At 39.6% G+C, this 17,470-nt stretch overlaps 1 protein-coding gene across 4 annotated transcripts in view; it reads right to left on the bottom strand.

Moving 5' to 3' along the window:
• Positions 1–17,470, bottom strand: part of dnah7 (dynein, axonemal, heavy chain 7) — a 144,498-nt gene that overhangs the window by 65,519 nt on the left and 61,509 nt on the right. For 2 of the 4 annotated variants that reach the window (XM_066685892.1, XM_066685894.1), the window contains 8 exons: positions 15,822–15,998; positions 13,815–13,946; positions 10,669–10,890; positions 8,712–8,909; positions 2,544–2,720; positions 1,745–1,913; positions 858–984; positions 373–592 (listed from right to left, as the gene is read on the bottom strand). In XM_066685892.1, the coding sequence (XP_066541989.1) occupies positions 373–592; positions 858–984; positions 1,745–1,913; positions 2,544–2,720; positions 8,712–8,909; positions 10,669–10,890; positions 13,815–13,946; positions 15,822–15,998 (1,422 nt within the window). The remainder of the gene's footprint in view (positions 1–372; positions 593–857; positions 985–1,744; positions 1,914–2,543; positions 2,721–8,711; positions 8,910–10,668; positions 10,891–13,814; positions 13,947–15,821; positions 15,999–17,470) is intronic. The other 2 variants (XM_066685893.1, XM_066685895.1) reach the window with 1 other exon arrangement.

The raw sequence follows: 17,470 nt of genomic DNA, 5'->3' as shown, positions 1-17,470 counted from the left end.
ATGTAGATACTTAATACATTGTAGCCGCTGTTTTGTTTGTTTGCTGCTAATATTTTACACATATACTTCTAATGTTCATATAGCATTTGCATTTATTTTACAGGTCACATAATAACGTTACATGTCTCCTGTTCTATTTAGAACAGTGTTTCTCAAACCTGGTTCTGATGGTCCTTCACATAAATTTGTCTACAGTACATACTTGCTCCAGAAATTATGTTTGTCCAATCTACAGGCATGAAATGATTAATGTGGTACATTCATATTAATTAACAGTGATAACTGCAATTTATTAGGATTATTTTGCTTGTTTAACTCCCACAGCAAAGCTCTTGTGCAGCCTTTTACACTATAGTTGAGTAAGCGCATTACCTCATGTACCCAGAGGCGTTTAATAGCTTTAGGGTCATCAGCAGTCTCTGGACGAGATAAGCAAACTCCTTGGATGACACGCGAGAAATCCCGCAGGTTGAAGAGATAATGAGACTTGGCTGGGGTGGGTAGCAAATTCTTAGTAGCTTCTTGATACACGGCCATGGTTGCAGCAACTATCTGAGCAGTAAGGCTGGCAAACGTCTTCGGAAATGAAAGTCTAAGCACAAGAATAAGATCAAAAGTAAGCTTTTATTTAGGAGTTTAATTCAAGAGTAACCATACGATCCAGCAGGCTAATGTGGCTATCAAAGAAAAAGTATGCGTGTAGTTGACATTGTTCTAATTTGTAAAATGCTACATGACATTAGGTCATATGATAACTTAGCAGAAAGCATATAGTACCAAAGGAAGCAAAATATAACTGCATTATTAGCTTAAAGAGAAATAGTTTAATCCTAATATGTTGTACAGCAAACATTTACCGTATGGTCAAGTGCCAGTCCAGAATTCTAGAAAAGATGGTGTTCATGGTTTTCTGATCAAATTCATTGATCGTAACCGTGTTAAAATGGCGCAGGAAGCGAGGAGTCACGGGGTTCCTCCCACCACCTGAATATGACAAAAGAGAAGAGAAAAGATATTACAGAATATGTTCATCCATTGTATTCCTTCCTAAAATTATACTGATAGAATGCAAATCAGAAGCCTTTCAGAGACCATGTAGATGGAACAAAAAGTAGGAGATATGCAGAACTTGGGTAGATGGTAACTGGGCTATTTCATGTTATTTTTTTGTCAGATAATAGTGAGGTGTGGACAAAACTTTATTTTATAGTCAGGTAGGGATATTTTTTAATCATTATTTTTTTGTATTGTAGTGTATTGTGTTGTATTTTATATGTATTTATTTATAAATGTACTGTATATTAATTCATGTATATTTCTTTATACATTTTTATATTGTATTTTGTATTGTATTATTGGGTTGAATTCAGGTATGAACCCAGTATTGACAGGCTGTAATTTTGCTTGATCAGGACAAATCTCTGAGCTACAGTCAAGGACAGAATTTTATCAGACAGAAACTGATGTTTTGTTGTGCTGTACATGGGCAGTTAAAGCAGAACAGGAAAATGTTGTTTGGTAGGCACAGATTTTGTTTGGCTACTATCCTGTGGGAAGTTCATGAGGTTGGGACACAATTATGTCAGGCTTCAGTAGAATTTGGGAAAAATTTGTCAGACTACAACCAGTTTAGGATTTGAACACTGGTTATGTGGGCCAAGTTGGACCAGGCCCAGAAACATTGTTTTCTTGCTATATTCAGGTGCATAGTCAGATTTCAGGCTCAATTAAATATCTAACTCACCAGGAGGCCCCATGGCACACATTATCTGGATGTCGACCAGGTTGATCATGGAGCAGTCCTTCATGTCATACCAGTTCCAATGATCCAACCACTGACGCAGGAGCTCCACGGGTGGCTGGGCCCCATATGTCTCCCTCGCTGGCATGTTCACATCATCCACAAACACCACCTACAGACAAACAAATACAACAAATTTGTATGCCTTTATTTAAAAAAAGCTCACAATAATAAACCTCAAAGCTCCCCTTATTTCAAACATCAATTTGACACCAGAGGGATGCTAGGTTATGTAAATCCTAAAATACACCCAGCAGGTGGACACTTTAGATGACTGAATGTCAGGGGTAGCTGTGTCCCTCTTTGCTATAATAACAGTCTCTACTCGTATAAGATGACTTTAGAGTACAGACTGGGACATGTCTGAGTATTTGGCCATAAGATTGGTGAGGGCAGGTCTGATCATTGGGTACGAGCACTCTGCTTGATCACTGCATTTCCATCACTCCACATCCCAGTGCTTGGGGTTGGTGGGGTTTAAACCTCTCTAGTTGATGCCTGAAATTGAGCATGATCCCATGATCCCCTTAAGCTTATGTACAACTGAAAGCAACTGAATTCAGTCATTTATAATTGGTGTCTACAAAATGGACATGTAGTGTAGAGTGTAAATAAATGTATATGTACAGTACATGTGACCATACGGAGGTAAATATGAGCAGTTACAAGTGAAAGATGTCATTACAATGACAAATACATCTAAGACAATATTAAAATAGATGACAACTACTATTACTAGTACTACTGTCTTATAATGGTTCACCGTCTTCTTTCCCAATGGCGGGCCGAACACTCCTTTGCGTCTCTTATCCAGTTTGGACATGATGATGTTCTGGGTTTGCGCAGCTGTTGTTTGAGCTGAAAAGTTGATGAGCAGAGGGTTGTACATGTCCTTGTTCAGTCGATTCAATAGGAAGTCCTGTGGAGTATGGAAGACATTCAATTAAACTTGTTGGCAGGGTTCAAAAGCCTAGGTCTATAGACACATACTCTCATCATCATCAAAACTTTATTTAAAAACCTTTTTCTGCTTCTGCTCACAGGCCACATGGATCATTGGTCAGTTTCTGGGTATTATGTGGGTGGTGGACCTTTTTCAGTATGAGGTCACTAGGCTCAGAGTGGTCCACTGCACAAAAATATCCAGCTGAAAATGTCTCTGTGGTAATAAGCTGATCATTCTGTGCTTGACAGCAGTTGATACAAAAAGTTGAAAAAAATCAGCAATGTCCAAGAAAGCTGTTCGACAATATTAAAAGTGCTTGACCTTTATTAAAATGAAAAAAGTAGAAATACAAGATATCTAATGTTTAACGTCATAATACTATAATATATCTGCGCTTTTTTCCTCATTCTTTTTTTGGTTTCCTTTTTAAATATACTTTATTAAGAAATTCATACAAAACATCAAAGCTTCAAAATACAACCACAATACACAATACAACCATCAAGACAGTACCTTTTTTTGTTTGTTTGTTTTTTTAAAGATATAAAACAATACATAATATAAGCCAATAAAAATCTCTCACCTTCTTTGGGAGTGTGTACATTAGCGTTTTATAGTTAATAATCACATCAAAAACAATATCTTTCATCCATCCATCCATTATCTGTAACCGCTTATCCAATTTAGGGTCGCGGGGGGTCCAGAGCCTACCTGGAATCATCGGGCGCAAGGCGGGAATACACCCTGGAGGGGACGCCAGTCCTTCACAGGGCAACACAGACACACACACATTCACACCTACGGCCACTTTCGAGTCACCAATCCACCTGCAACGTGTGTTTTTGGACTGTGGGAGGAAACCGGAGTACCCGGAGGAAACCCACGCGGACACGGGGAGAACACACCAACTCCTCACAGACAGTCACCCGGAGCGGGAATCAAACCCACAACCTCCAGGCCCCTGGAGCTGTGTGACTGCGCCACCGTGCCGCCCCAATATCTTTCATTCTAGTCCATATTCCTGCTGCCCATCGTTGTGGTTTCCCTCATCCAGACTTGCTCCCCCTTGCCTTGCCTTTGTCAGTCATTAGGGCTTCTGATTTGTTCCCAGGTGTTTCTTGGCTTCCCTTGTATATCTTTGCCATCTTTGTCACACAGCTCCAGGGACATGGAGGTTTTAGGTTCAAGTCCTGCTCCGGTTTCCTCCCATGGTCCAAAATCACAAGTTGGTTGGTGGATAAAAAAACTGGTGATTCAAAAGTGTCCATAAGTGTGAGTCGCCCTGTGGGGAACTCATCCCCCCTCCAGGGTGGGTTCCTGCCTTGCGTCCAGTGATTCCGGATGGTCTCCGGACCCACCGGGACCCTGGACTGGATGGGCGGTTGCAGAAAATGAATGAATGCATGAATGAAATATAGCCCTGGTGTGCAGTGCGTTTCACTATTTGTTTCTCTTTTGTTTTATCACTGACTTTATTTAACAGTGCATGGAATTCAACAAACCAATCACACCCACATCTAATTTTCATGTCTTAACCAGTACAAATCTACAGATGTTTTTATTTATTTATTTATTTATTTATTTATTTATTTATTTCATTATTGATTATTCCAACCTGTTGCAACCACTGTGTCACTTCACCTTTCCTATTAAATAATTATTAAGAATAGTTTTGTTGAAGGCACAAACTTCTCCAGTATTAAAATCATAAGTTGATGCTATTCTTTATTTTCACAAGCCTTTACCTTCCATAGATGAGCAAGACAACCATTTTTGGATGTGGAATGGAAAGCCTTACCATATATATCCTTGCTCACAAAACCTAGGTCTTATATATATTGTTGTTTTATACCCAGCCTGACATTCTTTGGTATTTCACACTGTTTCAAGCCTTACTGTTCATGTTCCAACTAATTTGCAACATTTTGCTGCCATTTGTTGGTAAGATAAAACCAGTAAATATATTGTCTGGGTCATTTCACTGCAGGTCAAACAAAAGACTTTTTTGATTTTACCTGCAACTTAAATACTATCCCACATCATTTAGGCGGAGCTAGAAGACAGATGTTTCTAATAAAGAAGTCATTGAGTGCAGATATATTAAAATATGATTTGTATTACATATTTTTCACCTTTATTTCTATGCATTGACATAATGACCCATGATTAAACGTTATTTTTACAGATGTTTTGAAAATGTTTAGGTGCAATTAGCAACAAAATATTCAGCAAATGCATATTAATAAGAAGACAGCTTCTAATGCTAGCTGGCAGGGTATGTATATCGACCTTCTTGTAATTGGAATCGTTTTTATATGACACCCTTATATAACAAACATTAATAACACAACAGCTCCTAACAGCCTACACTTTACATGGGTCAAATGGGTGACTGCTTGAATTCTGAAAAAAAAAGACCAAATTAATCTTTTTCTAATGCTGGAAACAGTTTGTAAGAAGTTAATCATGCAACACATAATGTCTCTTAAATCACTTGAAGGCTTCTGAAAGCACCCTCATCTGACAAATGGCATGATTTCACATTCGCCTCCTCAACTAGGGCAGTGAAGTCATCTGCACCTGCGAGGCGATTCAGCCTCTGGAAAAGAAGCCTGAAACGTTTTTTCTTCCTCCCCAGCCTTCAGCTGCTTTTACATCAGCGCTAAATGCAAATGGGACACTTTAAATATATTAATGAGTAAAACCCAGCTATGTGAATGGATGAATGAGAGAGGATATGTGCATGAGTAGTACTGAATGCCTACTAATTCAAGATGCATAAAAGTTTCTTTAAAGTGATTGTGTCAAAAATCACTGAAAAATAATTTTCACCAATTTACAAATTATCTGTAGCTGTTTATGCCTATGTGCATTTTTGTGAGTATGTGTAGATGTTTGTCTGTATGCAGGGACCCATTATGAACTGGACTTAGTTAATGTTGGGTGTAATTCAAGACCTTTATGTTGATCTTAACACTAACCTTTGGAGATTTAGCATTTAAATTTAGACTGGGATCTGAAAAGGATCCAAAAACAAGCTTCGGTGTCTATGTTGGTAAATGCTGAAAGAACCAGAATTACTCAGAGCTTAAAGGAACACTATATAGTATTTCCATCTTAAAATTACAGCTTTGAAATTATTGTGATGCATCTCTGTCTTATGATACTTAGAATAGATCATCTGTGGTTGGTATGTCCTTTTGGAGGAAGGCAGGAAACTACAACCACCCCCAATCCCCACCCTCCTCCACCTTGATTTCAGAACAGTGCCATAAAATTGAATTACATTCTGCAATAGCAGGAGGATCCCAGGAGCAAAAATACCAAATCTTACCTAGTATTTCTTCAAGAATTCCTTTATTCTTACGTATGCACATCAAATCAAATTAGGTATTTGAGTATGGATTTAGGACACCCTGCCCATTCACTCCAGTGATAGATACATCTGGTACACAATATGAGGTCCTTCAAATCTAGTACAAAAGCAATTCGAAGTCCACAGACATGGGCATGAATGGCATGATGATATGATGCTATGGAATAAATGAAGTGTAAATTGAACATTTTTATTTTTACAGACAGATCATGTTAGTTATATCACTAAGCAGTGATGTCCTGATACAGCCACCTTAAATGTGTGAGAGCTTACAAATTCCATTGCTGGCAAGGTCTCCCCTACCCTGAACTACAACCTTCACTTTGAGACATGCCTAAAGTTGAGTTACCTATGAAAGTACTTTGCCTCATTGTGCGCCGAAAGCTGTGTTGAGCTTGTAGCTGTTAATCTACAGCGAGCGAGCCCTAGCAGGGGAGACAGAGTTGCTACTGTGTGAAACTGTGTGTATGTGCATGTGTGTACGAGAGTGCGTGTATAAAATATGAGCATAACGAGGGGAGTAATGGATGAGGCTGTTAGGGTGATGGATCTCCAGCTGGCTACATCGCTTTCTTACACACTCTACCAAAAATAGGAGTGCATGGATGGAGGAAAGGAGGGATGGGGTGTTGGGGGTGGAGGCGCGGTGGGTCGCCGTCCGTCTCGGGCCGTCAGATCGTTTATCATGTAGTGCTGACACGCCTGTGCTCCACACACACACAGACTCAGACAAACACACACACACTGTCTCTCTCAAACTCCTGTGGTTCTCCCTTGCCACCATGCTCAACCGGCCATGCTGACAGGGAGGTGTGGAAAGAGTGAGTGAGAAGCCCCCTGCAGTGCCAAACGCACAGTTGCAGTCCCCGTAGCTTTGCTAAATGTTTCTCAGGCAAACAGGTAGACCCAGGGTTCCTGCGTGGAGCTGTTTATTTCTACCTGTTCTCTCTATTTCCTTAGAGTCCTGCTAAAAGTCTGAGCTTGACTCTGGTTAGTTTAAAGGAATTGGGTTAACAGCATTTGGAATCAAGCATCCAGTTAGTATTAAAACCTTCTATCCAGCTCAGAATCTAATTACATATGTTCTGAGCTATTGCCAGCTATAGCCACCTATTACAAGTCCACGTACAATAGTTAGCAGTGGTAGTATGTAGTTTGTTGTGCTGTCAAACTTAAGGTATTAACACATGCTATTTTCAGACCCTAGTCATATGTTAGTGGTTTTATTTAGTGATAGAAATAAAGAGTTGCTACTGTTGAGTTCAGAATGTAGATTACATATTATTCATGCTGAAATGAATTATCTCTATTAAAGCTTCTGTGTCAAATGTTAAAGCTCCCCCCACAAAATTTTACTCAGCAAATTTAAGACATTATATTTAAAATCATTAAAACTACTACACCTAGAAAGCACTTAGAAGTGGGCATGGTGGCCTATGGTCATTATGTGCTTTTTATTTATTTATTCATTTTTTGAATTCATTTTTTTCTCCAGGCAGTTCAACTCATTAAATTATTTAATTATGTGTTAAATTCCGCACAAAATGCCATACTTAAACTTGAGCGAAATTCAAGGTTCCATGACATGGGAGCTTTAAGAAAAGGAATGCACAGCAGGAAAGGTCAAGGTTCTTCCAATCATGTGCTGGAGAGCTCTCCGTGGTTTAGTGTTTTCCCTGCAGTATTGCACCTGATTCAGCTAATGAAGGGTTGGAAAATGAGCTGGTGAGTGGAATCAGGTGTGCTAGATTAGGGAAAACAACAAGATCCCACAGAGCCATGCATCTCCAGGAGACAGACTGAGTAATGAGCAACACAGGAACAAACCATCAGTTCCTTTTTATTTTTATATGAGACCCCTCTATAGTGGTAAAAATCTGCTGTGTTTAATTTAGCTCAGAAGGTGGGAGTCTGGAATTTAGCTCATTTTCAACTTCTGTGCATTTGAAAAACAAAATGCGTAAAAATATAGATGCTTCTGTAAAAGTTAGAGTTATTAATGAGCCTAGTACTTATATGAATATTAACCAACAATAAATGCATATTGGAATAAAGTTCTTAATGACTTGTCTGAAATTGGTACTTGACTTTAGCGTCGTTTCCTACTAGTGCCACCCACCTATAATAAGAAAGCTGATTGGCTCTATTTGCTGATAGGTAGGTCTTTATCCATACCTAGCAAACTGATTGGCTCATTTGGCTCAAGGGCGGGACTTTATCTGTACACAGATGCCTTGTTGATTGTTCTGACTGACTACTCCGATGTGACTGGTTGAGAAGGGTCACATGTGATATGTATTAGAGACCTCTGCTCGATATGTTGTTTTATTACCTTTAGTCGTGTGAGCATCTGAGTCAGTTTGATCTCATACAGTGAACTTGCAATTGAAAAGAACCAAGCTTTAATTTCCAGTAGAGCCCACTTTCATTTTTCCGAGTCTAGGGGAGCGAGGCCAATCGTGCTCTTTCAGACTCCCAGCCACAGATGACTGTGGCAGCAAATGGAACACAAGGACAAATGTTAGCCAGCTACTGACCTGCTCAGTCCAAAACGCCGGCATAGCAAGGAAGCAGACCAAGACACTCACTATGATGTAGACACTCTTGCCAGTTCCTGTAGGCCCCACAAAGACGGTTGGCTTCTGGTGTGTGACAAGCAGCTCCATCAGAGCCGTGTAGCGCACTGTGTCCTCTGTGGGCACAATGATCTCATTAAACTGGACATCTCTGGGAATGGAGGGTGCGTGGACCAGCTCCTCAGTCCATAGCTCCCATCTTCCCGGACCCTGGGTCAGAATGCATAACGTGGTGATTATTAGTTATGTTCACACAAAGCCCCAATGGATTTCGGCCAGAACATATATTTGTCTCAATCTATTGCTTTCACTGAAAGTGTTATTACTGGTTTATGGCCTCTGTCATTGTGAGTTCGGGACTTATTTTAAATCCAATGTACTTGAGCCCAGAGCATTACAAGAACATTTTCTCCCTGTACACATACTTATGGCCTGTGTTATGTGTAATTTCTCCTGCAATTAAACCTAACTGTTGTGTCTACTGTTCAAAATAATTTCATCAGTTTTAGATGCATATGATAATGATAATCTAATACCACTGCAGTTTCAACAGATGCTAAATATATGTAGAAAATGAAGTGAAAATGTCACGGGTCTTTTAAAGTTAGTCTTCCAGCCTTCTAAACTGGAGGCTTTTTCCATAACCCTGAAATCTAAAACAAAGCTTATTTGGGGGTCACACACTTAGGAAGAAGCTCCTTTGTAAATCTGCATATTAAAACAATGGATAATGCTCTCCAGAAACAGTGATTTTCAGAATTTAATGAGCCATGAAATTGACACATTAGACAAAGTTACGCATGAGGTTTTATTACACTGAATTAAAGCCCACGACACATAACTAATAATGAGACAAATCACCTCTCTCAGCAACTGGAAAATCTCTTCATGTCTCACACCTAAGGCAGAGGTCCTGATATTGTCTTATATTTTATAGTGTGGTCTCACGCCATGTGGTATTTCTACAGACTACAATTCCACACTTTCTGCTGAAATAAAGGATATTAATACTGTAGGTTTTTATTCAGGCTATACTGCAGTTACAGTCTTTAGTCTTCTGGAAAGGCTTTAAACTGTGTTTCCACATATTCTGTTTTTCTCCCACAGAGCATTATGTTTGCCTAATTTTTGACAATGCAGTTTTACAAATGCAAAAACATCAGTTTTTTTTTTTTTTTATTGTTGTTGTGTTTAAAATACCAGAACCACTCTTAGGCCCCATCCATATGAATCTGCTTTTATTTAAAAACTGAGATTTTCCTCTCTCAATTTTTTTCAAAAACGGCTGCACTCTCATGCCACTCCAGTAGGGGGCCATAGTACCTCTTAAAGAAAGAACTAAAAGTACCATGATGCTTGAGAGAAACACGGTGGTTTAATTTCAGATCATTCCATATCCCTTATGTAGTGTACTGTGCAACTGAAATCTAGTGCTAGCTGCGTGTATATTGTAGTTTAATGACTTATGCCCGTCACTATATAGGGAGTGAGGAGCTATTTGCATTATAGCCAGAGACAGGCATGCTGTGTTATGTCAGCATTTCCGAAAAATAGTGACAACAGCGTTTTCAAAAATCTGTTTTCAGTGACATAATGCCATTTTCATGTGAACTGGAGGCCAAAACACAGACAAAAACCTAATAACTTGAGACCAATAAAGTTATACAAGTTTGAATCTGTTTGGTATGATGTCTTAGAACACTCTGTTTTATGTTTTAGTTTATTAGACTTGGATGCACCGAAGTAGCATACATTTTATACCAGTTAATAGTGATGAGTAATAGTTGAGGGGGCTGAAAATGACTACAAAATTGTATAGCAACTTTTCAATTTTCTATTTAATTAGAGTGACTTCAATAAATCTCATGAAGAAGTGAATGAATATGGAAATAAATGTCCTGACACACTAATGAGTGCCCTACTCTCATAAGATTTAGGTTGCCCTCTTTCCTCTCTCTATCTGACTGACCTCTTTGATGAAGCGATACTGGTACAGTGTGCCCTCAGAAGGCAAGGGCACGGTCAGCTGCTTGGTCGGCGGCTCGACGTGCTCCAGGATCCCGTGGCGCTCTCGCGTCTCCTGACTCAGAGCACTGGTCAGCAACTCCCTTAGCAGCCCGTCAAACTTAAGCCGGCCAGGCTCTGAACAGCTGGCACCCACTGACCACACCAGGGAGAAGACAAAAATACCCTGGCACAGAGAAAACGAAAGGGAAATATAGAACAATAAAGTATGTTTTAGAAGTCATGAAAGGGAATAACTAATCAGAGATGCTAAAAACTGTGAACACCAGACATCAAACAAATCTTGACTGACTGACAAATTTTGGTTTGAAGACCTAGATCTATCATTGATTATGAATACAAGCCATATTCAACAAAGGAAAACAGCAACAGAAGAAGTAGCTCTTATTTATAGTCACTTTAAAATTTCATTAAGTAAAATATATGTTGATACATGTTAAAAGATTCAAATCAAGATTCAAGTCTGTGAGGAGTTTGATGTGTTATCCCTGTGTCCGCGTGGGTTTCCTCCAGGTGACTGTCTGTGAGGAGTGTGGTGTGTTCTCCCTGTGTCTGCTTGGGTTTCCTTCGGGTGACTGTCTGTGAGGAGTGTGGTGTGTTCTCCCTGTGTCCGCGTGGGTTTCCTCCAGGTGCTCTGGTTTCCTCCCACAGTCCAAAAACACATGTTGGTAGGTGGATTGTGACTCAAAAGTGTCCGTAGGTGTGAGTGAGTGAGCAAATATGTGAGTGTGTGTCGCCCTGTGAAGGACTGCCGTCCCCTCCAGAGTGTGTTCCTGCCTTGCGCCCAATGATTCCGGTTAGGTTCCGGCCTCACCACGACCCTGAACTGGACAAGCATCATACAGACAATGAATGTGTGAACAAATGAATGAATGAAAAAGCTTAGCACAAACTAAATATAGCAGCATATTAGTAGTATATTTCATTAAATAATTTATCTACTTAGCAAAATTAGTATGTATAAATCACATAAAATCCGTTTCAATATCTGTCTTTCTATCATTTTTATGATAACATATGAAAAATATGTAGGTGAGGTCGCATCCAGTATATAATATTCCAAGAAATGTTCTACATTTAGTCTTCTTGTTGGCTAATAATCGTTGTGGTGATGTAGTGATCACATTATACAATGTGGTGGTACCCTTAAGGGTACAAATTCTGTACCTTTAGATAGTTTCATGCAACTGTCAAACAGCATGGAATTATCAATCCTGAAACAATCTGTATTCTAATTTTACCATGTCCAAATCCAGCCTAATATGGACTTACAGTCAGAATTCTCTTGGCTGCCAAAGAAAGAGTATAGAGTCCTATTTTTTCCTCAGCTCAATACAGAATAACTAAAAGTACAGTTAGGCAAAGGCCTTATTGCATTGCACTTTAATATAATAACCACAGCCCACTGCTGACCTTATCTCCGCCACTAACACAATCAATTATTCATAAGTATTTTTTTTAACTTGATTGCATTGAGATCACATTTCTAAAACTATATAAAACACAATCAATAAAAACACTATGGGCATCGATTTGGGACAAAATAGCGTTAGCTCCCTGAGTGTAAACATTTTTTTCCCCCTCCCTTTCCTCTTTGCTATGGTGGCTCAGTAGGAGGCATAGGATGAAGTAATCAATGAAGGCACACGTCAGAGTCTGCATGTCAGATTTGTATTATTATTTTTTTTTTCCTTTTCAGACACAGCTATGCTTCCCTGGTCTTGTGGGGGGAAGTAGGGGAAAAATGATTATCACACTTTCAGGCAGAAGAAACATCCAGTATTGAACCAGCAGTGGAGGCAAAAGTAACTTCATAAAATAGCTACATATGAAGCTAAATAGCTACAATGATGTTAGAGGACAGTGTGAAAGCTGGGGTCAGACCGTATTTATCAAGTGTGGCCACCTCATCCACAATCTGTTTGTATCAGTGGGGAGTTTTGATGTGAGAAGCTTTGACCCATTCCAAAGTTAATGTTTAGTGATCTATCTTGTCAAAGAACATGATTCCACTGTATCACAGACTAGTGATGTAAGCACATAATGCCATTCCAACAAACGTTGATATCAGTGGAGCATTATCTCTACCCACATTTTGCACAGCCTTAAACTCACATGCATGAAAAATAGAAGAGCATTTCAATTTTTTTCCATGTCCATATACTGAACAACTGTGTTGTAGAGTACTTCAGCACCACAGACAGCAACTGCTTCTCAAACAGAGTAGAGGCTGCTCTTTAGCATCTGAGCGCCAAACTATGTTGGAACAGCAACAAACAAAAGAGTGAGACAACTGTGTCCGCCCCCGCTCTCAAACTGATGACTCGCACCTGCAGTCCATTACGACGCTTGGCTGGAGCTGGATGAAATTAGTAAATAATAAAAGACAGCAGCATGGGACATGGTGGATATATTTCAGTATTCCAGAAATGAATAAGTGTTTATCTCGCTTACCCTGCATTCACATTAGCACACGACAAAGCGACAGGCTTTGACTAGGAGATTAATTTCCTGTGAGAGTAGGCCATTTGTAGCCATGACAAATCAAAGATGCAAGCAACAGAGCAATAAGCAACAACTCAATGTGAGATTTTCTTTTATGGAATGGTCAAGTGGCAAACAAAATGAAGGTTTACAGCAAATTCTCCTGATCAATCAAAGACATGGCTTTGCCATTTCACTGTTTTTTTGCCAATTGGTATATTGTGAGTGAATCTTAATTTAATAACGATTGGCTGATTTCATATATGAAGGTGGCATATTGCAGCTCTTAACTAACCCAACATGTTTTAATTAGTATATTAACCAACATTTCAATAAACTCTGAAACAGACACTGCTTTTTTTTTTTTACTTTTTATTCAGATTATCCATTCCACCTTAAATGGTGCAGCTTTTACAGTGTTCAAGTACATAGGGTGGATTGGAATTTCGAAGCTAAAACTGGTGAATGAGAAGCCAGTGGTTAACCAACATACATGACACTATGTTCATGTATCTCATGTTCGACAGTTTAGTTTAAGCAAAATTATGAAAGTACAGTAAATAATTGTGCAATAAATGAGACATTAAAATTTGGACACACTCTTACCTCAAGCCAAGAACAGATGTCTCTCTCACTCATGCCCTTAATCTGGCCTTCCTCCCTGAACTCATCCATCATACAGTCCATTAGATTCATCAGAGAATTCACCAGGTTTGTGTCTGATGTCGGGGACAACTCCTTTAAATGGATCAGAAAATGTAGAACAATTGAGAAAAAAAAAAGAAAAGAAAAATAAAGCAATAGGTCAGGTTTATTTATTTATTTTGAAAAATGAGTGGCATACCACCATATTCTGCTTAAATTTCACTCTATATTTCCTACAGTTGACATTGACACTGCATGTCCAAATGTTTGTGGACACCCCTTTTGTAATGAATGATGTAATAATGGAATGGGATTGGCTATGCAAGTAATTATGTTCCCTGGTGTGACAGAACTTTATCCAACGCCTTAGTGATGAGATAGAGTGGATTTGCATAGCTAATCCTTCTGCATCAGTGCCTGACTTCCTTAATACCACTATGGCTGAATGCAGTTAAACTCTCACAAAATGTGTAAAGCCTTCCAAAAAGAGGTTGTTATTGTAGAAACATGGAAACTCCCTATTCATTCATTCATTCATTCATTCATTCATTCACCTTCTGTCATTGTGTCATACTGTTCAGGTCCATGCTGGGTTCAGGGTCTTTCTGAAGTCATTGTGTGGGGAACCAGTGATTCACAGGGAATCATACACTCACACAATCACTCACACATTCACACCTGTGGACAACCAATGCACCTACCAGCATGTGATTTTAAATTATCATTCTTAATTTCATAAGAAATGTCAGATAAAATATATTATGTAAATAGTATTGCACACGCTAAACACTTTCATAAAGAAGGAAATGTAAAAAAGGAAAGAAAGTTATGAAGCAAAAATCTCCTCTGCTGCCTCATGAAATATCACATTTACCTAAGTACACTGGTCTAATTAGCTGACAAATGGATGCTAGAAAATGCAACTTGAAAAACGCATAATTATGCTGTTCTGGCTGGAATATATGTAAGTGTGCACAAAAGAAGCTCCATAATTGCAGCACTTTGTGATTACTGGGACAAAACACATGCAAAGGCTGTGCTCAGCAGATAGACCACAGAACATGTAGTCATTTTGTTTCCTTTCCTGACTCTATTAGTGCAATTATCAAGCCTTGTTAGTACTAATCGGTGGCTGTGTTTTTAAATGTAGTTTCCACTTTTTATTCAACATTGCACAGTTGGAGGGAGAAGCTGTTATTTCTATTATATTGCCTCACACACATAAAATTGCTCCAGTATGACTAATTTTCCAAAGAAGATGCAGCCTCCTGAGTTTCTCCAAAGCCCCAGTTTGACGCCAGAAGTTCTGCTAACTACCAACTTAATTCTCAGGAGGCTGAAATAAAAAAAAGCCTGGAGTGAGTAAATACTCATCTCATGAAGGCAAATATATGGGAAGTGTGTTAGTTATGAAGTGTCAGAAAGCCTGCTGAGAAAAGCATGCTTGTCAAAAAGTTTATTAGCCATGATCTAGCACTACTATGTCAGTGACACTGCTGTGTTTAGAATGCTTCAATGTCTGGTCAACAATGGCTCTGTGATGATTGCAATATTAGTTTACTGTGCCACAGTGTATACCAATGCCTAAGAAATATTTCATGTTTATATGAGAATGGCGGATGTGTGTGGAGGAGAAATATATATATTACACTATTTAAGTTAAATTTAAGTAATATTAAATTCCTTATAAATTAATTTCATATCCTATCAGAAATGTTATCAACATTCTTAACTATTGACCAATATTAATCCGCCTTTGCCTAAAACCTAGAACTATCAGTAGATTAGAAGATTCCCCAGCTCCCTGACTGTAGATCTGGCACTTCGCTCACTAATCGATCTACAGATCACCTATTTTCTAGGAATCAGATAAACATCCAAGAAAAACCTGATAAAATTTTGGTACTGGATTACAGAGGCATCCAACTGTAACAGGTGTATGCCCCCTCTAATCCATTTGATGTTCACCTTGGTTCCTTTGCGGATAAGCTGCAGGCAGGCCGGCAGCGTGCGATCAAACAGGCCGGTGATGAGGTCTTGGTGCATGGAGCTGACCGTGGGGGGCAGAGTGTTGAGCCAGGACAGCATGAGGGGCCTCCATCCTAACATGTGAGGCTCCATGTAGATCATACCACAGCGGGACACCTGAAGGCAAAAGCACAATGGGTTAAGGCTGACCTTAAAATGTGATATTATGGCCAAAATGTAAAAAAAACTTTTTAAATAAAAATAAAATAATAATAACTATAGTATGTTATTGTCCTTCATTGCCCATTTATATGCTACATTTGTATTCTGGTCCAAGAAGGTTTTATACTGGCATATTGCTGTGCGGATATGACTGTACTCAGCCACAATTTTTTTGAGGTCAAGCACTAATTTTTAATAATTCTGGACCACATATACCACCCTAGTTCAGCACCTGTAGACAGGATGGACCTACATGACTCCACAGAACTCTACAGTCCAAATCTGTGGGACCCTCTATCCAAAACTTTGCACCATTTTGCGTCCCATTGTGTTGCTAGCACTCTTCTGTGGAGATTGAATACCCATATTACCAATAGGTGCCCTCATTATTCATTCATTCGTTATCTGTAACCACTTATCCAGTTCAGGGTCGCGGTGGGTCCAGAGCCTACTTGGAATCATTGGGCGCAAGGCGGGAATACACCCTGGAGGGGGCGCCAGTCCTTCACAGGGCAACACACACAGTCACACATTCACTCACATACTCACACCTACGGACACTTTTTTTGAGTCGCCAATCCACCTACGTGGATTTTTGGACTGTGGGAGGAAACCGGAGCACCTGGAGTAAACCCACGCGGACACAGGGAGAACACACCAACTCCTCACAGACAGTCACCTGGAGCGGGAATTGAACCCACAACCTCCAGGTCCCTGGAGCTGTGTGACTGCGATACTACCTGCTGCGCTACTGTGCTGCCCGCCCTCATTATGTGAATTTATTAAAAAAAAAAAAAAAAAAAAAAAAAAAAACAAGCATATGGATACTCATGCATATATAATGTATATGCCTCAGATTCAGACCTTTTCCATACTGGAAACGCCTTTTTCTGGAGCAGTGGGCCGCTTATGAAGAAGAGGTCTTCCCTAGCTGGTGCTTTGATGAATAGCTGAGCATAAAGGGTTATACTGGAATGAAAGTCAGATTTTTTTTTTTTTTGCACCTGGGAATGGTGATTTGGAATATGCGGACGTGAATGGAGAGGGGGTAGGGCGCAGATGGGAGGCGGGAGTCATATGCAGCTAGACTGACCCGAGCGGAGCACGCTAGCTCGTTAGCCGCTCAACTTTCCTCTAGTTTCCAGTTTAGCCTCCCATGCGGATCGAGCCTGCTTTAAAATGTAACGATGTGGAGGGAGAGGGAAGGAGGGGTGGGAAATTGGAAAGAGAGCAATGGAAGAGACACAGAAGAGAAAGAGAGAAATAAAGGAGATAGACAGACAGCCAGATAGATAACAAGAGATAGGCAGGAAAAAACTGTGTTGCAGCCAAATCATTTTCTTTTGCATCACAACAGTCACAATTCCACACAGATCTGATATCCCTCTAGCTCTCTCTCTCTCTCTCTCTCTCTCTCTCTCCGTCTC

This window comes from Hoplias malabaricus, chromosome 12 (genome assembly GCF_029633855.1).
Source record: "Hoplias malabaricus isolate fHopMal1 chromosome 12, fHopMal1.hap1, whole genome shotgun sequence".
Taxonomy (NCBI): Eukaryota; Metazoa; Chordata; class Actinopteri; order Characiformes; family Erythrinidae; genus Hoplias; species Hoplias malabaricus.
This window is presented reverse-complemented; position numbering and strand designations above follow the sequence as displayed.